This window comes from Pristiophorus japonicus, chromosome 31, assembly GCF_044704955.1.
Source record: "Pristiophorus japonicus isolate sPriJap1 chromosome 31, sPriJap1.hap1, whole genome shotgun sequence".
Taxonomy (NCBI): Eukaryota; Metazoa; Chordata; class Chondrichthyes; family Pristiophoridae; genus Pristiophorus; species Pristiophorus japonicus.
The window spans coordinates 13,538,618-13,561,839 of record NC_092007.1 but is presented as its reverse complement, the minus strand read 5'-3'; the positions used below and the strand labels follow the sequence as shown (position 1 = coordinate 13,561,839).

General features: G+C 54.1%; 1 protein-coding gene across 1 annotated transcript in view; it reads right to left on the bottom strand.

Annotated features, from left to right (window-relative positions):
• LOC139240447 (B-cell receptor CD22-like) overlaps window positions 1–23,222 on the bottom strand; it is a 136,672-nt gene that overhangs the window by 1,219 nt on the left and 112,231 nt on the right. The window contains exons 13-16 of the mRNA XM_070868975.1: window positions 20,923–21,007; window positions 17,285–17,451; window positions 14,585–14,675; window positions 7,852–8,031 (exon numbers count right to left, since the gene is read on the bottom strand). Coding sequence (XP_070725076.1) covers window positions 7,861–8,031; window positions 14,585–14,675; window positions 17,285–17,451; window positions 20,923–21,007 — 514 coding nt within the window. The 3' untranslated portion in view covers window positions 7,852–7,860. The remainder of the gene's footprint in view (window positions 1–7,851; window positions 8,032–14,584; window positions 14,676–17,284; window positions 17,452–20,922; window positions 21,008–23,222) is intronic.

Here is a 23,222-nt window from a genome sequence, read left to right as displayed (position 1 = left end):
GCTCCGCCATTTAATACGAACATGGCTGATCCGATCATGGACTCAGCTCCACTTCCCCGCCCGCTCCCCATAACCCTTCACTCCCTTATCGCTCAAAAATCTGTCTATCTCCACCTTAAATATATTCAATGACCCAGCCTCCACAGCTCTCTGGGGCAGAGAATTCCACAGATTTACAACCCTCTGAGAGAAGAAATTCCTCCTCATCTCAGTTTTAAATGGGCGGCCCCTTATTCTAAGACCATGCCCCCTAGTTCTAGTCTCCCCCATCAGTGGGAACATCCTCTCTGCATCCACCTTGTCGAGCCCCCTCATAATCTGATACGTTTCGATAAGATCACCTCTCATTCTTCTGAATTCCAATGAGTAGAGGCCCAACCTACTCAACCTTTCCTCATAAGTCAACCCCCTCATCCCCGGAATCAACCGAGTGAACCTTCTCTGAACTGCCTCCAAAGCAAGTATCTCCTTTCGTAAATATGGAGACCAAAACTGCACGCAGTACTCCAGGTGTGGCCTCACCAATACCCTGTATAACTGGAGCAAGACTTCCCTGCTTTTATACTCCATCTCCTTTGCAATAAAGGCCAAGATACCATTGGCCTTCCTGATCACTTGCTGTACCTGCATACTAACCTTTTGTGTTTCATGCACAAGTAACCCCCACGTCCCGCTGTACTGCGGCACTTTGCAATCTTTCTCCATTTACATAATAATTTGCTCGTCTATTATTTCTGCCAAAGTGGATAACCTCACGTTTTCCAATGTTATACTCCATCTGCCAAATTTTTGCCCACTCACTTGGCCCCTAGTTCTGGTCTTCCTCCACAGGTAGAAACATCTTCTCTACGTCTACCCTAACGAACCCTTTCATGATCGAAAGACCTCTATCACACCCTCAGCCTTCTCTTTGCTCGAGAATACAGCACCAGTCTGTTGATCTCTGACGGGGTATTATTAGGTGCCCTAAGAATGTTGCGTCTAAGTTCGGGAGGCAAAGAATCACTTGTGTGTGTGTGTGTGTGTGTGTGTGTGTAGATGTCACATGAGTATGGGATCACACTCAGAAGTCAATCCACAAGGCCGTACCCACAAAGTGTTTCATGTGGCAAAGGAACTCCAAACCACGTTACGGCAATAGCCCAGTATAAGACGAAACTGCCCCTATCTTAACTACCCACGACACTTGTCACCTCGATACGTGACCATTCTGACACTCTCCTGGCCGGCCTCCCACCGACCCCGCTCCGTAACCATCAGCTCGTCCAAAACCCCACTGCCCCCGTGTCCTAACTCACCCCGAGTCCCGCTCACCCATCACCCCCTGTGCGCACTGACCCCGTGTCCTAACTCGCACCGAGTCCCGCTCACCCATCACCCCTGTGCTCACTGACCCCGTGTCCTAACTCACACCCAGTCCTGCTCACCCATCACCCCCTGTGCTCACTGCCCTGTGTCCTAACTCGCACCGAGTCCCGCTTACCCATCACCCCCTGTGCTCACTGCCCTGTGTCCTAACTCGCACCGAGTCCCGCTCACCCATCACCCCCTGTGCTCACTGCCCCGTGTCCTAACTCGCACCCAGTCGCACTCACCCATCACCCGCTGTGCTCACTGCCCCCGTATCCTAACTCACACCCAGTCCCACTCACCCATCACCCGCTGTGCTCACTGCCCCCGTGTCCTAACTCACACCCAGTCCCACTCACCCATCACCCACTGTGCTCACTGACCCCGTGTCCTAACTCACACCCAGTCCCGCTCACCCATCACCCCCTGTGCTCACTGCCCCGTGTCCTAACTCGCCCCGAGTCCCGCTCACCAATCACCCCCTGTGCTCACTGCCCCCGTGTCCTAACTCACCCCGAGTCCCACTCACCCATCACCCCCTGTGCTCACTGCCCCCGTGTCCTAACTCACCCCGAGTCCCACTCACCCATCACCCCCTGTGCGCACTGACCCCGTGTCCTAACTCGCACCGAGTCCCACTCACCCATCATCCCCTGTGCTCACTGCCCCCGTGTCCTAACTCACCCCGAGTCCCGCTCACCCATCACCCCCTGTGCTCACTGCCCCGTGTCCTAACTCACACCCAGTCCCGCTCACCCATCACCCCCTGTGCTCACTGCCCCCGTGTCCTAACTCGCACCCAGTCCTACTCACCCATCACCCCCTGTGCTCACTGCCCCGTGTCCTAACTCACACCCAGTCCCACTCACCCATCACCCCCTGTGCTCACTGCCCCGTGTCCTAACTCACACCCAGTCCCACTCACCCATCACCCCCTGTGCTCACTGCCCGTGTCCTAACTCACACCCAGTCCCACTCACCCATCACCCCCTGTGCTCATTGACCTACATTGGCTCCCGGTCCGGCAACGCCTCGATTTCAAAATTCTCATCCTTTTTTACAAATCCCTCCAGCCCCTACACCCCTCCCTATCTCTGTAACCTCCTCCAGCCCCTACATTTCGCCCTATCTCTGTAACCTCCTCCAGCCCCTACACCTCTCCCTATCTCTGTAACCTCCTCCAGCCCCTACACCTCTCCCTATCTCTGTAACCTCCACCAGCCCCTACACCCCTCCCTATCTCTGTAACCCCCTCCAGCCCCTAAACCCCTCCCTATCCCTGTAACCCCCTCCAGCCCCTACACCCTTCCCTATCTCTGTAAGCTCCTCCAGCCCCTACACCTCTCCCTATCTCTGTAACCTCCACCAGCCCCTACACCCCTCCCTGTCTCTGTAACCCCCTCCAGCCCCGACACTCCTCCCTATTTCTGTAACCCCCTCCAGCCCCAACACCCCTCCCTATCTTTGTAACCTCCTGCCGCCCTTACACCCTTCCCTATCTCTGTAACATCCTCCAGCCCCTACACCCCTCCATATCTCTGTAACCTCCTACAACCACTACACCCCTCCCTATCTCTGTAACCTCTTCCAGCCCCTACACCTCTCCCTATCTCTGTAACCCCCTCCAGCCCCTACACCCCTTCCTATCTCTGTAACCTCCTCCAACCCCTAAACCCCTCCCTATCTCTGTAACCCCCTCCAGCCCCTACACCCCTCCCTATCTCTGTAACCCCCTCCAGCACCTACACCCCTCCCTATCTCTGTAACCTCCTCCAGCACCTACACCCCTCCCTATCTCTGTAACCCCCTCCAGCCCCTACACCTCTCCCTATCTCAGTAACCCACTCCAGCCCCTACACCCCTCCCTATCTCTGTAACCGCCTCCAGCCCCTACATCTCTCCCTATCTCTGTAACCCCCTCCAGCCCCCAAACCCCTCCCTATCTCTGTAACCTCCTACAACCCCTGCACCCCTCCCTATCTCTGTATCCTCCTCCAGCCCCTACACCCCTCCCTATCTCTTTAACCTCCTACAACCCCTACACCCCTCCCTATTTCTGTAACCCCCTCCAGCCCCTACACCCCTCCCTATCTCTGTCAACTCCTCCAGCTCCTACACCCCTCCCTATCTCTGTAACCCCCTCCAGCCCCTACACCCCTCCCTATCTCTGTAACCCGCTGCAGCCCCTACACCACTCCCTATCTCTGTAACCTCCTTCAGCCCCTACACCTCTCCCTATCTCTGTAACCTCCACCAGCCCCTACACCCCTCCCTATCTCTGTAACCTCCTCCAGCCCCTACAACCCTCCCTATCTCTGTAACCTTCTCCAGCCCTACACCCCTCCCTATCTCTTTAACCCCTCCAGCCCCTACACCTCTCCCTATCTCTGTAATCTCCAGCAGCCCCTACACCCCTCCCTATCTCTGTAACCTCCTCCAGCCCCTACACCCCTCCCTATCTCTGTAACCTCCTCCAGCCCCTACACCCCTCCCTATCTCTGTAACCTCCTCCAGCCCCTACACCCCTCCCTATATCTGTAACCGCCTCCAGCCCCTACACCCCTCCCTATCTTTGTAACCCCCTCCAGCCCCTACACCCCTCCCTATCTCTATAACCCCCTCCAGCCCCTGCACCCCTCCCTATCTATGTAAACTCCTACAACCTTCACAGATCTAGGCGCTCCTCCAATTCTGGCCACTTGTCCATTAACGCGATTTAAACATCGAACATCGAAACATAGACAATAGGTGCAGGAGTAGGCCATTCGGCCCTTCGAGCCTGCCCCACCATTCAATATGATCATGGCTGATCATTCCCTCAGTATCCCATTCCTGCTTTCTCTCCATACCCCTTGATCTCTTTAGCCGTAAGGGCCACATCTAACTCCCTTTTGAATATTTCCAATGAACTGGCCTCAACAACTCTCTGCGGTAGGGAATTCCACAGGTTCACAACTCTCTAGGTGAAGAAGTTTCTCCTCATCTCGGTCCTAAATGGCTTACCCCTTATCCTTAGACTGTGACCTCTGGTTCTGGACTTCCCCAACATCGGGAACATTCTTCCTGCATCTAACCTGTTGAATCCCGTCAGAATTTTATATGTTTCTATGAGATCCCCTCTCATTCTTCTAAATTCCAGTGAATATAAGCCTAGTCGATCCAGTCTCTCCTCATATGTCAGTCCAGCCATCCCGGGAATCAGTCTGGTGAACCTTCGCTGCACTCCCTCAATAGCAAGAACGTCCTTCCTCCGATTAGGAGACCAAAACTGAACACAATATTCCAGGTGTGGTCTCACCAAGGCCCTGTACAACTGCAGTAAGACCTCCCTGCTCCTATACTCAAATCCTCTCGCTATGAAGGCCAACATGCCATTTGCCTTCTTCACCGCCTGCTGTACCTGCATGGCAACTTTCAATGACTGATGTACCATGACACCCAGGTCTCGTTGCACCTCCCCTTTTCCTAATCTGCTGCCATTCATATAATATTCTGCTTTCGTGTTTTTGCCCCCAAAGTGGATAACCTCACATTTATCCACATTATACTGCATCTGCCATGCATTTGCCCACTTACCTAACCTGTCCAAGTCACCCTGCAGCCTCTTAGCGTCCTCCTCACAGCTCACACCGCCACCCAGCTTAGTGTCATCTGCAAACTTGGAGATATTACACTCAATTCCATCATCCAAATCATTAATATATATTGTAAAGAGCTGGGGTCCCAGCACTGAACCCTGTGGTACCCCACTAGTCACTGCCTGCCATTCTGAAAAGGACCCGTTTATCCCGACTCTCTGCTTCCTGTCTGCCAACCAGTTCTCTATCCACGTCAGTACATTACCCCCAATACCATGTGCTTTAATTTTGCACACCAATCTCCTGTGTGGGACCTTGTCAAAAGCCTTTTGAAAATCCAAATACACCACATCCACTGGTTCTCCCTTGTCCACTCTACTAGTTACATCCTCAAAAAATTCTAGAAGATTCGTCAAGCATGATTTCCCTTTCATAAATCCATGCTGACTTGGACCAATCCTATCACTGCTCTCCAAATGCGCTGCTATTTCATCCTTAATGATTGATTCGTACATTTTCCCCACTACTGATGTCAGGCTAACTGGTCTATAATTACCTCCTTTCTCTCTCCCTCCTTTTTTAAAAAGTGGTGTTACATTAGCTACCCTCCAGTCCATAGGAACTGATCCAGAGTCGATAGACTGTTGGAAAATGATCACCAATGCATCCACTATTTCCAGGGCCACTTCCTTAAGTACTCTGGGATGCAGACTATCAGGCCCCGGGGATTTATCGGCCTTCAATCCCATCAATTTTCCTAATGCAATTTCCCGCCTAATAAGGATATCCTTCAGTTCCTCCTTCTCACTAGACCCTCGGTCCCCTGGTACATTCAGAAGGTTATTTGTGTCTTCCTTTGTGAACACAGGACCAAATTACGTGTTCAATTGGTCTGCCATTTCTTTGTTCTCCATTATAAATTCACCCGAATCCAATTGCAAGGGACCTACATTTGTCTTCACTAATCTTTTTCTCTTCACATATCTATAGAAGCTTTTGCAGTCAGTTTTTATGTTCCGGCAAGTTTCCTCTCATACTCTATTTTCCCCCTCTTAATTAAACCCTTTGTCCTCCTCTGCTGAATTCTAAATTTCTCCCAGTCCTCAGGTTTGCTGCTTTTTCTGGCCAATTTATATGCATGTTCCTTGGATTTAACACTATCCTTAATTTCCCTTGTTAGCCACGGTTGAGCCACCTTCCCCATTTTATTTTTACTCCAGACAGGGATGTACAATTGCTGAAGTTTGTCCATATGATCTTTAAAGGTTTGCCATTGCCTATCCACTGTCAACCCTTTAAGTATCATTCGCCAGTCTATTCTAGCCAATTCCCACCTCATACCATCAAAGTTACCTTTCCTTAAGTTTAGGAACCTAGTTTCTGAATTAACTTTGTCACTCTCCATCTTATAAGGAATTCTACCATATTATGGTCACTCTTCCCCAAGGGGCCTCGCACAACAAGATTGCTAATTAGTCCTTTCTCATTACACATCACCCAGTCTAGGATGGCCAGCTCCCTGGTTGGTTCCTCGACATATTGGTCTAGAAAACCATCCCTAATACACTCCAGGAAATCCTCCTCCACCGCATTGCTATCAGTTTGGTTAGCCCAATCAATGTATGGATTAAAGTCGCCCATGATTACTGCTGTACCTTTATTGCACACATCCCTAATTTCTTGTTTGATGCTGTCCCCAACCTCACTACTAATGTTTGGTGGTCTGTACACAACTCCCACTAGCGTTTTCTGCTCTTTGGTATTCCATAGCTCCACCCATACCGATTCCACATCACCCAGGCTAATGCCCCTCCTTTCTATTGCGTTAATCTCTGTAACCAGCAACACCACCCTGCCTCCTTTTCCTTTCTGTCTATCGTTCCTAAATGCTGAATACCCCTGGATGTTGAGTTCCCAGCCTTGGTCACCCTGAAGCCATCGTTCCACCATTGGCAGACGTGCTTTCTGTTGCTTGGGACCCAAGCTCTGGAACTCCCTTCGTAAACCTCTCCGCCTCTCTAACGCTCTTTCCTCCTTCAAGACGCTCCTTAAAACTGACCTCTTTGACCAAGCAGCTCCCATAATTTCTCCTTCTGTGGCTCGGTGTCAAATTCATCTGATTTGTCCTATAACACTGCCGCAAAGCATCTTGAGATGTTTTACTATGTTAAAGGTGCTCTGTAAATGCAAGGTGTGGCCTGAGTGCTGTCCCTCTCTCCCAGTCCCAGTCCCACTCCCCCAATTGCCGATGTCCAACTCTCCCTCACTGATTGATTCAGTGCTTTAGCCTTTATTGCAAAGGGCGATGGAGTATAAAAGCAGGGAAGTCTTGCTCCAGTTATACAGGGTATTGGTGAGGCCACACCTGGAGTACTGCGTGCAGTTTTGGTCTCCATATTTAAGGAGGGATATACTTGCATTGGAGGCAGTTCAGAGAAGGTTCACTCGGTTGATTCCAGAGATGAGGGGGTTGACTTATGAGGAAAGGTTGAGGAGGTTGGGCCTCGACTCATTGGAATTCAGAAGAATGAGAGGTGATCTTATCGAAACGTATCAGATTATGAGGGGGGCTCGACAAGGTGGATGCAGAGAGGATGTTTCCACTGATGGGGGAGACTAGAACTAGGGGGCATGGTCTTAGAATAAGGGGCCGCCCATTTAAAACTGAGATGAGGAGGAATTTCTTCTCTCTGAGGGTTGTAAATCTGTGGAATTCTCTGCCCCAGAGAGCTGTGGAAGCCGGGACATTGAATATATTTAAGACAGAGATAGACAGTTTCTTAACCGATAAGGGGATAAGGGGGCGGGCAGGGAAGTGGAGCTGAGTCCATGATCGGATCAGTCATGGTGGTATTAAATGGCGGAGCAGGCTCGAGGGGCCGAATGGCCGACTCCTGCTCCTATTTCTTATGTTATTCTGTACCTGGAAGGGTTAAAACCGGATGTCAGTGTAATCGATACTGTCCTCCGAAATGCGACGTTGCAAACGGTTTCTGGGCAGGTTGAGGTGGACTACCGAAGTGTAATTAACCTCGTCCTCACTGCCGTCATCGTCGTTGGAGTACAGATGGCTGACATTCTCATAATCGTCATTGGCTAGTTGCTGCAACATGGAGAGAATGAGAACGGGTCAGTGCGATTCTCTCGGCTAAACAACAACAGGCTCAATCTCAGCACGACTAAGTGTCAGCCTTATTTCAGTGGGTTCTCACTCTCTTGCTCATCGAAGAACATCGTAGGTTCGAGCCCCTTCCTCCCCCGCTGCACAGACTAGAGCCCGTAATCCATCCCGACGCTCCCCTAAGCCAGTACTGAGAGAGCGCCGTACTGCGCTGTCGGAGGGGCAGTACTGAGGGAGCACCGTACTGTCGGAGGGGCAGTACTGAGGGAGCACCGTACTGCGCTGTCGGAGGGGCAGTAATGAGGGAGCGCCGTACTGCGCTGTCGGAGGGGCAGTAATGAGGGAGCGCCGCACTGTCGGAGGGGCAGTACTGAGGGAGTGCCGCACTGTCGGAGGGCCGGTACTGAGGGAGTGCTGCATTGCCGGAGGGGCAGTACTGAGGGAGCGCCGCACTGTCGGAGGGGCAGTACTGAGGGAGTGCCGCACTGTCGGAGGGCCGGTACTGAGGGAGTGCTGCATTGCCGGAGGGGCAGTACTGAGGGAGTGCCGCACTGTCAGAGGGGCAGTACTGAGGGAGCGCCGCACTGTCGGAGGGGCAGTACTGAGCCACCAAGCTCATGGTCTACAGGGCTGTAGTGATACCCGCCCTCCTGTATAGCTCAGAGACATGGACCATGTACAGTAGACATCTCAAGTCGCTGGAGAAATACCACCAACGATGTCTCCGCGAGATCCTGCAAATCCCCTGGGAGGACAGACGCACCAACGTTAGCGTCCTCGACCAGGCCAACATCCCCAGCATCGAAGCACTGACCACACTCGACCAGCTCCGCTGGGCAGGGCCACATTGTCCGCATGGCCCGCAGACACGAGACTCCCCAAAGCAAGTGCTCTACTCGGAACTCCTTCACGGGCAAACGTGCCAAAGGTGGGCAGAGGAAACGTTACAAGGGACCACCCTCAAAGCCTCCCTGATAAAGTGCAACATCCCCACCGACACCTGGGAGTCCCTGGGCCCAAAGACCAGTCCGCCCTAAGTGGAGGGAGTGCATCCGGGAGGGCGCTGAGCACCTCGAGTCTCGTCGCCGAGAGCGTGCAGAAACCAAGCGCAGGCAGCGGAAGGAGCGTGCGGCAAACCAGTCCTACCCTCCCCTTCCCTCAACGTCTGTCTGTCCCACCCTCCCCTTCCCTCAACGTCTATCTGTCCCACCCTCCCCTTCCCTCAACGTCTATCTGTCCCACCCTCCCCTTCCCTCAACGTCTATCTGTCCCACCCTCCCCTTCCCTCAACGTCTATCTGTCCCACCTGTGACAGGGACTGTGGTTCCCATATTGGGCTGTTCAGTCACCTCAGGACTCGTGTTAAGAGTGGAGGCAAGTCTTCCTCGATTCCGAGGCACTGCCTCTGATGGTGATGGTGGGGGTCTGGGGGGGAACTCACTGCCTGAAAGGGCGGTAGAGGCAGAACCCTTCACCACATTTGGATGTACACTTGAAGTGCTGTAACCTGCAGGGCTACGGACCCAGAGCTGGAACGTGGGATTGGGCTGGGTAGCTCTTGGTCGGCCGGCACAACACGGACACGATGGGCCGAATGGCCTCCTTCCGTGCCGTAGATTTCGACGATTCGATGCTTCCTGGACCACAGCAACTCCGCGGAGCGAGTTGAGACAGAGCTACTTCAACCGGCCGCTCCGTGCCGTGAGAGACTTTGAGAATTTCAGCGCCGTGTCCGGTGCTGGCAGTGACACAGGTTTGGGGGAAATACCGAACTTTCTGTAAGAATAAAAAAAAGGGAACATATCTTTCCTGTTGTTGGTGACTCAAGAACAACGGTTGCGCACGGGGACTGACCTATCGAGTCAGGGCCTCTCACAACACAGGAGGAGGCCGTTTGGCCCATCGAACCTCTGCTGGCTCTTTGAAAGAATGAAAGACTTGCATTTCTACAGCACCTTTCTCAACCATCGCATTTCTCAAAGCGCCTCACAGCCCAAGAAATATCTTGTGGAGTGCGCTCGCTGTTGTAATGTGGGAAACGCCAATTTGCGCACAGCAAGCTCCCACACACAGCCAATGTGATAATGACCCGGATCGTCTGTGTTAGTGATGTCAGTTTAAGGGATAAATATTGGCCCCAGGACACCGGGGAGAACTCCCCCTGCACTCCCTCAATACTGCCCCTCTGTCAGTGCAGTACAGCGCTCCCTCAGTACTGCCCCTCCGACAGTGCGGCGCTCCCTCAGTACTGCCCCTCCGACAGCGCTCCCTCAATACTGCCCCTCTGACAGCGCAGTGCGGCGCTCCCTCAGTACTGCCCCTCCAACAGTGCGGCGCTCCCTCAGTACTGCCCCTCCGACAGCGCAGTGCGGCGCTCCCTCAGTACTGCCCCTCCAACAGTGCTGCGCTCCCTCAGTGCTGCCCCTCCAACAGTGCGGCGCTCCCTCAGTACTGCCCCTCCGACAGCGCAGTGCGGCGCTCCCTCAGTACTGCCCCTCCGACAGTGCGGCGCTCCCTCAGCACTGCCCCTCCGACAGTGCGGCGCTCCCTCAGCACTGCCCCTCCGACAGTGCGGCGCTCCCTCAGCACTGCCCCTCCGACAGTGCGGCGCTCCCTCAGCACTGCCCCTCCGACAGTGCGGCGCTCCCTCAGCACTGCACTGCGAGTGTCAGCCTAGATTTTTGTGCTCAAGTATCTGGAGTGGGACTTGAACCCACAACCTTCTGACTCAGAGGCGAGAGTGCTGCCCACTGAGCCACACTGACCTTATCCTATTAGTCTCACAACCCACCTTCTCTTTCCCCACATACCCTGTTCCTTTTGAAGTATTTATTGGGACCGAATACCTCTCGTACAAGCTGCAGCATTTGCCCTGCCCCGTGTAATGCCCTCTGACCTTGCCAGCTTGCCCAACAATTGACGAACTGTAGCATTGCTTCAGTCAGCCGGGATTTGACGATGCAATCATCGCTGGGGCAAGGTACAGTGTGGATTCCTCAATATCCTGACACACAGAAATATTTATTAACTCTCCGTCAGCACAGTTTCGGTTTTGATAGACTCATTCAAATCCCTTCAAATTAACAAGATTAACTCAAACCCTAACTCGGCTAGCCCCATGTCCTAACTCACACCCAGTCCCACTCACCCATCACCCCCTGTGCTCACTGCCCCGTGTCCTAACTCGCACCCAGTCCCACTCACCCATCACCCCCTGTGCTCACTGCCCCGTGTCCTAACTCGCACCGAGTCCCGCTCACCCATCACCCCCTGTGCTCACTGCCCCCGTGTCCTAACTCACACCCAGTCCCACTCACCCATCACCCCCTGTGCTCACTGCCCCGTGTCCTAACTCACCCCCAGTCCCACTCACCCATCACCCCCTGTGCTCACTGCCCCGTGTCCTAACTCACACCCAGTCCCACTCACCCATCACCCCCAGTGCTCACTGACCCCGTGTCCTAACTCACACCCAGTCCCACTCACCCATCACCCCCTGTGCTCACTGCCCCCGTGTCCTAACTCACACCCAGTCCCACTCACCCATCACCCCCTGTGCTCACTGCCCCGTGTCCTAACTCGCACCGAGTCCCACTCACTCATCACCCCCTGTGCTCACTGCCCCGTGTCCTAACTCGCCCCGAGTCCCGCTCACCCATCACCCCCTGTGCTCACTGACCCCGTGTCCTAACTCACACCCAGTCCCACTCACCCATCACCCCCTGTGCTCACTGACCCCGTGTCCTAACTCACACCCAGTCCCACTCACCCATCACCCACTGTGCTCACTGCCCCGTGTCCTAACTCGCACCCAGTCCCGCTCACCCATCACCCCCTACGCTCACTGCCCCGTGTCCTAACTCACACCCAGTCCCACTCACCCATCACCCCCTGTGCTCACTGCCCCGTGTCCTAACTCACACCCAGTCCCACTCACCCATCACCCCCTGTGCTCACTGCCCCATGTCCTAACTCGCACCGAATCCCGCTCACCCATCACCCCCTGTGCTCACTGCCCCCATGTCCTAACTCACACCCAGTCCCACTCACCCATCACCCCCTGTGCTCACTGCCCCGTGTCCTAACTCGCACCCAGTCCCGCTCACCCATCACCCCCTGTGCTCACTGTCCCCGTGTTCTAACTCGCACCCAGTCCCGCTCACCCATCACCCCCTGTGCTCACTGCCCCGTGTCCTAACTCACACCCAGTCCCGCTCACCCATCACCCCCTGTGCTCACTGCCCCGTGTCCTAACTCACACCCAGTCCCACTCACCCATCACCCCCTGTGCTCACTGACCCCGTGTCCTAACTCACACCCAGTCCCACTCACCCATCACCCCCTGTGCTCACTGTCCCCGTGTCCTAACTCGCACCCAGTCCCGCTCACCCATCACCCCCTGTGCTCACTGCCCCGTGTCCTAACTCACACCCAGTCCCACTCACCCATCACCCACTGTGCTCACTGCCCCGTGTCCCAACTCACACCCAGTCCCGCTCACCCATCACCCCCTGTGCTCGCTGACATACATTGGCTCCCGGTTAAGCAACGCCTCCATTTGAAAATACTCATCCTTGTTTTCAAATCCCTCCATGGCCTCGCCCCTCACTATCTCTGTAACCCCCTCCAGCCCCTACACCCCTCCCTATCTCTGTAACCTCCTCCAGCCCCTACACCCCTCCCTATCTCTGTAACCTCCTCCAGCCCCTACACCCCTCTCTATCTCTGTAACCTCCTCCAGCCCCTACACCCCTCCCTATCTCTGTAACCTCCTCCAGCCCCTACACCCCTCCCTATCTCTGTAACCCCCTCCAGCCTCTACACCCCTCCCAGATCTCTGCACTCCTCCAATTCTCCCTCTTACCCATCCCCCCGATTCCCATCGCTCCACCATCGGTGGCCGTGCCTTCAGCTGCCTGGGCCCCAAGCTTTGGAACTCCCTCCCTAAACCTCTCCCCCTCTCTCTCCTCCTTTAAGACGCACCTCTTCGACCCAGTTTTTGATCACCTGTCTCTAATGTCTCCTTCTGTGGCTCGGGGTCAAATTGTGTCTGATAATCGCTCCCGGTGAACCGCCTTGGGACGTTTTACTACATAATAGCGCTATATAAATGTAACATCTTGTTGATATAAATTGGACATTCCAACCAGTGCAACGCTCCCTCAGTACTGCCCCTCCGACACTGCGATGCTCCCTCAGTACCGCCCCTCCGACAGTGCAACGCTCCCTCAGTACTGCCCCTCCGACAGTGCAACGCTCCCTCAGTACTGCCCCTCCGACAGTGCGGCGCTCCCTCAGTACTGCCCCTCCGACAGTGCGGCGCTCCCTCAGTACTGCCCCTCCGACAGTGCGGCACTCCCTCAGTACCGCCCCTCCGACAGTGCGGCGCTCCCTCAGTACTGCCCCCCCGACAGTGCAACGCTCCCTCAGTACTGCCCCTCCGACAGTGCGGCGCTCCCTCAGTACTGCCCCTCCGACAGTACGGCGCTCCCTCAGTACTGCCCCTCCGACAGTACGGCGCTCCCTCAGTACTGCCCCTCCGACAGTGCGGCACTCCCTCAGTACCGCCCCTCCGACAGTGCAACGCTCCCTCAGTACTGCCCCTCCGACAGCGCAGTGCGGTGCTCCCTCAGTACTGCCCCTCCGACAGTGCGGCACTCCCTCAGTACTGCCCCACCGACAGCGCAGTACTCCCTCAGTACTGCCCCACCGACAGCGCAGTGCGGTGCTCCCTCAGTACTGCCCCTCCGACAGTACGGCACTCCCTCAGTACTGCCCCTCCGACAGCGCAGTACGGCGCTCCCTCAGCACTGCCCCTCCGACAGCGCAGTACGGCACTCCCTCAGTACTGCCCCTCCGACAGCGCAGTACGGCACTCCCTCAGTACTGCCCCACCGACAGCGCAGTACGGCACTCCCTCAGTACCTCCCCTCCGACAGCGCAGTACTCCCTCAGTACTGCCCCACCGACAGTGCAGTACGGCACTCCCTCAGTACTGCCCCTCCGACAGCGCAGCGCGGCACTCCCTCAGTACCTCCCCTCCGACAGCGCAGTACTCCCTCAGTACTGCCCCTCCGACAGTGCAGTACGGCACTCCCTCAGTACTGCCCCTCCGACAGCGCAGTGCGGCGCTCCCTCAGTACTGCCCCTCCGACAGCGCAGTACTCCCTCAGTACTGCCCCCTCCGACAGCGCAGTGCGGCGCTCCCTCAGTACTGCCCCTCCGACAGCGCAGTACTCCCTCAGTACTGCCCCCTCCGACAGTGCGGCGCTCCCTCAGTACTGCCCCTCCGACAGCGCAGTACGGCACTCCCTCAGTACTGCCCCTCCGACAGCGCAGTGCGGCGCTCCCTCAGCCCTGCACTGGAGTGTCTGCCTCGACTTTTGTGCTCGAATCTCTGGAGCGGGACTTGAACCCACAACCTTCTTGACTCAGAGACGAGAGTGCTGCTCACTGAGCCATGTCTGACACATGGACCAGGTGCTTTAACCCAACGACAGTCAATGGGGGTCACAACCCACGTTTGGTGTCTTACCTTGGACGGCAGCTCTGCTTTCTGTACCAGACTATAAATAGCATTAGCATCAGCGTCATGATTGGCCTTCGGACTTTTCTTCACTGTCGATCTGCAAATTCCAAAGCAAATAGATGAATAAAAGGCGCCTTTTGGACAGATGTGAAGTTCTTAAAGGAGTTGACTTATGAGGAAAGGTTGAGGAGGTTGGGCCTCTACTCATTGGAGTTTAGAAGAATGAGAGGTGATCTTATCGAAACGCATAAGATTCTGAGGGGGCTTGACAGGGTAGATGCAGAGAGGATGTTTCCCCCTCGTGGGGGGATCTAGGGGGCATAGTCTCAGAATAAGGGGCCGCCCATTTAAAACTGAGATGAGGAGGAATTTCGTCTCTCAGAGGGTTGTAAATCTGTGGAATTCTCTGCCTCAGAGAGCTGTGGGGGCTGGGTCATTGAATATATTTAAGGTGGAGATAGACAGATTTTTGAGCGATAAGGGAGTGAAGGGTTTTGGGGAGCGGGCGGGGAAGTGGAGCTGAGTCCATGATCGGATCAGCCATGATCGTATTAAATGGCGGAGCAGGCTCGAGGGGCCGAATGGCCGACTCCTGCTCCTGTTTCTGACGTTCTTCGAGAGGGTACAGATATCATTTAGGAGATAGGGTCCAGGGGATGGGGGACTCGAGTGACGTGGAGAGTTTGGAAAAGCTGGGGCTGCTCTTGGAGCCGAGAAGGTTGAGAGGAGATTTGCTCGAGGGTGTTCGAAATCACGCGGGGTCTGGTCAGAGCGGATAGAGAGAGCCTGTTCCCATTGGTGAAGGGGCGAGAACCAGGGGACACAGATATAAGGATGATTGGCAGAAGAACCAGAGGCACGACACGAGGCAAAATCTTTTTACGCAGCGAGTGGTTCGAGTTACGTCTCAAATAAAGAACATAAGAATTAGGAACAGGAGTAGGCCATCTAGCCCCTCGAGCCTGCTCCGCCATTCAACGAGCTCATGGTTGATCTGGCCGTGGACTCAGCTCCACTTATCGCCCGCTCCCCTTAATTCCCTTATTGGTTAAAAATCTATCTATCTGTGACTTGAATACATTCAATGAGCTAGCCTCAACTGCTTCCTTGGGCAGAGAATTCCACAGATTCACAACCCTCTGGGAGAAGAAATTTCTTCTCAACTCGGTTTTAAATTGGCTCCCCCTGTATTTTGAGGCTGTGCCCCCTAGTTCTAGTCTCCCCGACCAGTGGAAACAACCTCTCTGCCTCGATCTTGTCTATCCCTTTCATTATTTTAAATGTTTCCATAAGATCACCCCTCATCCTTCTGAACTCCAACGAGTAAAGACCCAGTCTACTCAATCTATCATCATAAGGTAACCCCCTCATCTCCGGAATCAGCCTAGTGAATCATCTCTGTACCCCCTCCAAAGCCAGTATATCCTTCCTTAAGTAAGGTGACCAAAACTGCACGCAGTACTCCAGGTGTGGCCTCACCAATACCCTGTACAGTTGCAGCAGGACCTCCCTGCTTTTGTGCTCCATCCCTCTCGCAATGAAGGCCAACATCCCGTTCGCCTTCCCGCTTACCTGCTGCACCTGCAAACTAACTTTTTGGGATTCATGCACAAGGACCCCCTGGGAGGCCTGCTTATACACAGTGCTCCCAAGGGATGCTGGGATCCCTTGGGACTCCAACAGATGCGCCCTCTGGTGGCGGGAGAATGCTGGTCTCAAGGTGTTGCATACATAACATCACTCCCCCCCCCCCCCCAGCAAAAGTCAATAGTACACTTATTTACAGGGTGAGACGATATGGGGCTTTCCGATCCCTCGTCGATCGCCTCCCTTGGGAGCACGGCTTGTAAGCAGGCGCCCCATGCTGTGCCAGTCCTCTGGAGTCCGAATAAAGTGACCAAGGTCACGCTTGCTCAAGTACTTACTGAGTACTCAGCCACATTGCTTTGTTTGAGACGTAACAACTGGCGACGAGGCTGGGATCCCTCGGGACTCCAACAGATGCGCCCTCCGGTGGTGACGGAAGGCTGGTCGCAAGGTGTCGCACTCACAACAGCTAGGATCTGGAACCCGCTGCCAGAGAGGGTGACGGAGGCAGACTCTGCCTTGGCTTTCAAAAGGGGGCGATTGGCCGGGCTACGGGGAAAAGGGCGGGGGCGAGTGGGGCCGGCCGAGGTGCTCTTGCAAAGAGCCAGCACGGGCTCGACGGGCCAACTGGCCTCCTCCTGTGCCGTAACCGTTCTATCATTGTAAGTTGGTAACTGTTATGACCTGCGCTCCCATATTCCACCCTCCGTAAACTTCAGCAGGCCCATGGGAACACTCCCCCCACCTCCACGTTCCCCTCCCAGTCACACACACACACACACACACACACCATCCCTCGACTTGGGAATATACCGGCCGTTCCTTCGTCGTGGCTGCCTCACGACCCTGGAGCTCCCTCCCCAACAGCACTGTGGGAGCACCTTCACCACACGGGACTGCAGCGGCTCAAGAAGGAGGCTCACCACCTCCTTCTCAAGGGGCGACGAGGGAATGGGCGATAAATGCCAGGCCTTGGCCAGCGACCGCCCACATGCCAGGAACGAACTTTGGATGAAGCACGGTGGAACTGGGGACAGGTCGAGAAGGGCGGAGATCTTGGACAATGGACTGGAGGAAGGAGTCAGAGACTCGAGACCAATATCGACGGAGTCAACCTACCGAGCTGGTTGCTTATGCTGGAGCCGGTCTCTATCTCTGGGGCCTTGAGCGAAGTTGATCGAGGCGTACTCGATACCCTCCACAGGGGGATCAACGCCCCTCGTGTGGGAGTTCGTCTCCATACAATCAGTCATCACCATATTTTCATATACTTCGGTCTCTCTTGGCTGAAATAGCAAAGGGCAGAATAGCGAAGGCAATTAGCGCCTCTCCTTGCTCAACAACCTGCAATCATACGACGTCTTGAACTCCCAAGGCCCTTCGCAGAGTCGTGGCTTCGAGCCCTCACGCCACAGAATCCACCCCCATCATCCAGGGCCTACTGAGGGAGCGCTGCACTGCGCTGTCGGAGGGGCAGTACTGAGGGAGCGCTGCACTGCGCTGTCGGAGGGGCAGTACTGAGGGAGCGCCGCACTGCGCTGTCGGAGGGGCAGTACTGAGGGAGCGTCGCACTGCGCTGTTGGAGGGGCAGTACTGAGGGAGCGCTGCACTACGCTGTTGGAGGGGCAGTACTGAGGGAGTGTCGCACTGTGCTGTCGGAGGGTCAGTACTGAGGGAGCGTCGTACTGTGCTGTCGGAGGGGCAGTACTGAGGGAGCGCCCGTACTGTGCTGTCGGAGGGGCAGTACTGAGGGAGTGCCGCACTGTCGGAGGGGCGGTACTGAGGGAGCGCCCGTACTGTCGGAGGGGCAGTACTGAGGGAGCGCCCGCACTGTCGGAGGGGCAGTACTGAGGGAGTGCCGCACTGTCGGAGGGGCAGTACTGAGGGAGCGCTGCACTGTCGGAGGGGCAGTACTGAGGGAGTGTCGCACTACGCTGTTGGAGGGGCGGTACTGCGGGAGCGCCGCAGTGTCGGAGGGGCAGTACTGCGGGAGCGCCGCAGTGTCGGAGGGGCAGTACTGAGGGAGCACCGCACTGTCGGAGGGGCAGTACTGAGGGAGCGCCGCACTGTCGGAGGGGCAGTACTGAGGGAGCGCCCGCACTGTCGGAGGGGCAGTACTGAGGGAGCGCCCGCACTGTCGGAGGGACAGTACTGAGGGAGCGCCGCACTGTCGGAGGTGCCATCTTTCGGATGAGACATTAAACCGAGGCCCCGTCTGCCCTCTCGGGTGGATGTAAAAGATCCCACGGCCACTATTTGGAAGAAGAGCAGGGGGAGTTCTCCCCGGTGTCCGGGGGCAAATATTTATCCCTCAACCACCATCACTAAAAAAAACGATGATTTGTGTCATTAACACAGTGCTGTTGGTGGGAGCTTGCTGTGCATAAAATGGATGCCGCTTTTTCCGACATCACCACACTTCGAAAAATAGTGCTTCATTGGTTGTGTCGTGCTTTGTGATGCTGCTGACCTTGTCTCCGAGAATGTGTCTGTATGTTCAACACCAAGTTTGGGAAGGTTCTGTTCGAGAGCGAAGGTATCCTCTTCGAAACAGAAAACGAGGGTTTAAGTTTGATTTGTAAATCTGGCGAGATAAGTCCATATCTTTTGTTGCGTATAACCGTACAGGATATGCACGATGATCATTTTGGTTCTAATTACTTCTTCAATGAGGAGGGAGAAGTGTAACATGGGGCTCCATCTGGTGGACTACTGCTCCACCTGGTGGACAACTCTGGCAATGCAACCATGGCTGTTTACAAGAATAAAAAGGAGTAGGAGTCATCTTGTAAATGTAATGTTGTGGAAATTACGACTGCCTGGAACCGTACGGAGTGTGTACAGACCCGGGAAGGCATCGGAAAAGCCGGTTTTCGGCGCGCAACACGCATGCGCTGAAAACGGTCTTTTCCGATCTGTCACGCTGGAGCTCGACAGATCCTAGACAGATCGGGAGCGAGGATATATGTACAGGCAAGACTGCAGTATTTACCCATATCTTGCCCGGCAAATGTCCTCAAAGATCTTGCGGCTGATAAAAGTAGGCACATAGATGACTTTTACAGGCGCAAGTGTTTTAAAACACTCATAAACACAATAAAATTAAATTAAATAAACACATTTTATTGCTTAAAAACTCTGCCAACTAAGGGAAGTTTATTTTTAACCCAAAACTTAAAATAAATCAGAAATATATTGTTTATTCCTAAGGCATTTTTTTAAACTTTAATTTCAATTAATTTTAATTATGTGAGGTGTATTTTTTATTTTTTATTAGTGTGTGTTTGTTTTTTTTCCCATTAATAGCACTGAGAACTGGTAGTTAGAACATAGAAACTAGGAGCAGGAGTAGGCCATTCGGCCCTTCGAGCCTGCACCACCATTCAATATGATCATGGCTGATCATTCCCTCAGTACCCCATTCCTGCTTTCTCTCCATACCCCTTGATCCCTTTAGCCGTAAGGGCCACATCTAACTCCCTCTTGAATATATCTAACGAACTGGCCTCAACAACTTTTTGTGGTAGAGAATTCCACAGGTTCACAATTCTCTGAGTGAAGAAGTTTCTCCTCATCTCGGTCCTAAATGGCTTACCCCTTATCCTTAGACTGTGACCCCTGGTTCTGGACTTCCCCAACATCGGGAACATTCTTCCTGCATCTAACCTGTCCAATCCCGTCAGAACTTTACATGTTTCTATGAGATCCCCTCTCATTCTTCTAAATTCCAGTGAATATAAGCTTAGTCGATCCAGTCTTTCTTCATATGTCAGTCCTGCCATCCCGGGAATCAGTCTGGTGATCCTTCGCTGCACTCCCTCAATAGCAAGAACGTCCTTCCTCAGATTAGGAGACCAAAACTGTACACAATATTCCAGGTGAGGCCTCACCAAGGCCCTGTACAACTGCAGTAAGACCTCCCTGCTCCTATACTCAAATCCCCTCGCTATGAAGGCCAACATACCATTTGCCTTCTTCACTGCCTGCTGTACCTGCATGGCCAACTTTCAATGACTGATGTACCATGACACCCAGGTCTCGTTGCACCTCCCCTTTTTCCGAATCTGTCACCGTAGCTACGGAGTTTCCAACGCTATTAATGGGAAGACTGTGGAATGCTGGACCTGATTGGCTGAGCAGCCTCACGTGACTGCGCCGTCTCCATGGGGAACGCCCCGGACTGGAGCGCGCTTTACAGTAACATACATCAAATTAAGATTCTGTTGCCGGGGGCGGGGGGGTGGGAGGGGGGGGTGATGATGCACTCCAGTCCCTCCGGCGCCCACCTCTGGCGGAAGGCCGCGAGCGTACCGGTGGACACCGCGTGCTCCCATCTCCAGGGACACACCGGCTCGGGTGTAACCGCGGAAGAGAGGCCGGCAGCCGGGGTCTGAACGACCAACCCCTCGATCGCCCGCTGCCCGGACCGGCTGATGGCCCCCCTTGGCCGTGCCCGCGAGCAGTCCTACGAGGAGGCCCTCGGACCTGCCCCGCTCCCCTCCGCACAGGGTGTCCAACGATCAGGAGCGTGGGACGGGAGCGCGGCCAGGATTCGAGGAGCGGCCCCTTTGAATATTGGAACAGGGGCTGCAACCTCGCATATATTCGTGGAACGCAGACTCCTCAGGTGTACAAGCTGAATTTGGCGATTGGAGCCTGCACCGATCGCCCGGCGGTAAAATCAACCCTGATACCGCCTCAAAAATGGCGGTAACGAATTTCGGACCCCTGTGTCTTTAGCCTGTGGTATTAATTACCTTATTACGTTTTATGACCATGCTGTAGACTGTATTGGTGGCAGGTGTGTCATCTTGGTGAAGAGAATTAGCCTTCGCATTCCTCCTGTGTGCAAACGCGAGATGATTAAGTACTCCGCGCAAGAATTCCAGGCCGATATTTTCATTGGGATCAGAGCGAGGCATTGCAGAGTGATCTCTCAGTGAGCAGCAGGAATTCGGGTAGAATCACAGAGCGATATAGCACAGGAGGATCCCACTGGGCCCCTCGAGCCCGGGCTGTGCCGGCTCTGTGACAGAGCGACTCCAATCAGTCCCACACTCCCCCTCTGCTCTTTCCCCCACAGCCCCGGCACATTTTCCCCTTCCAGTATTTCCGGTTTGAAAGTCACGATTGAACCTGCTCCGACCGAGCTTTCAGGCAGCGCGTTCCCGATCACAACAACTCGCTGCGTTAAAAACATTCTCCCCATCTCCCCCTCTGGTTCCATCGCCGATTATCGTCAATCTGTGTCCCTCTGGTTACCCGCCCTCCTGCCCCCGGGGAACACTTTCTCCTCATTGACTCGGTCATAGAAACATAGAAACATAGACAATAGGTGCAGGAGCAGGCCATTCGGCCCTTTGAGCCTGCACCACCATTCAATAAGATCATGGTTGATCATGCAACCTCAGTACCCCATTCCTGCTTTCTCTCCATACCCCTTGATCCCTTTAGCCGTAAGGGCCACATCTAACTTCCTTTTGAATATATCTAACGAACTGGCCTCAACAACTCTCTGTGGTAGAGAATTCCACAGGTTCACAATTCTCTGAGTGAAGAAGTTTCTCCTCATCTCGGTCCTAAATGGCTTACCCCTTATCCTTAGACTGTGACCCCTGGTTCTGGACTTCCCCAACAGCGGGAACATTCTTCCTGCATCTAACCTGTCCAGTCCCGTCAGAATTTTATACGTTTCTATGAGATCCCCTCTCATTCTTCTAAGTTCCAGTGAATATAAGCTTAGTCGATCCAGTCTTTCTTCATATGTCAGTCCTGCCATCCCGGGAATCAGTCTGGTGATCCTTCGCTGCACTCCCTCAATAGCAAGAATGTCCTTCCTCAGATTAGGAGACCAAAACTGAACACAATATTCCAGGTGAGGCCTCACCAAGGCCCTGTACAACTGCAGTAAGACCTCCCTGCTCCTATACTCAAATCCCCTCGCTATGAAGGCCAACATACCATTTGCCTTCTTCACCGCCTGCTGTACCTGCATGCCAACCTTCAATGACTGATGTACCATGACACCCAGGTCTCGTTGCACCTCCCCTTTTCCTAATCTGCCGCCATTCAGATAATATTCTGACTTCCTGTATTTGTCACCAAAAGCCTTGTCAAAACCCCTCATGATATTGAACACCTCGATCAAACCGCCTCTCAATCTTTTCAGCTCCAAGGAGAACAAACCCAGCTTATCCAATCTCTCCATGTCACGGAAGTTGTTCATCCCCGGGATCATTCTAGTTTTGGCCACTTTGTATAATCTTGTTTTTAATTGGATACCGTCTTTTATTTCTTTGGTTGGCCACGGATGCTTTTACACACGTTGCTACTCACTGGAATATATTTTTCTTGAGAATTGTGAACTATCTCCTTAAATGTACGCCACTGTTCATCAAGCGTCCTACACTTTAATCTATTTTCCCAGTCCACTTTACCCAACTCTGCCCTCATACCTTTATAGTCTCCTGTATTTAAGCTTAGTACGCTGGTTGGAGATGCAGATTTCTCACCCTCCATCTGAATTTGAAATTCAATCATGCTATGATCACTCATTCCAAGGGGATCCTTTACGAAGACGTTGTTTATTAATGCTGTCCCATTACACAGGACCAGATCGCCTGCCCTCTGGTTGGTTCCGTAACATTCTGCTCAACTTACGAGCGTACAGCCCCGACACAGGCCACTGGGCCCCACCGCTCCGTGCCGGGGTTTATGTCCCACCGCTCCGTGCCGGGGTTTATGTCCCACTGCTCCGTGCCGGGGTTTATGTCCCACCGCTCCGTGCCGGGGTTTATGTCCCACCGCTCCGTGCCGGGGTTTATGTCCCACTGCTCCATGCCGGGGTTTACGTCCCACCGCTCCGTGCCGGGGTTTATGTCCCAGCGCTCCGTGCCGGGGTTTATGTCCCACCGCTCCGTGCCAGGGTTTATGTCCCACCGCTCCGTGCCGGGGTTTATGTCCCACCGCTCCGTGCCGGGGTTTATGTCCCACACCAGCCTCCTCCCTCCCCTCTCCATCTCACCCCATCACCATATCCTTCTATTCCTTTCTCCCT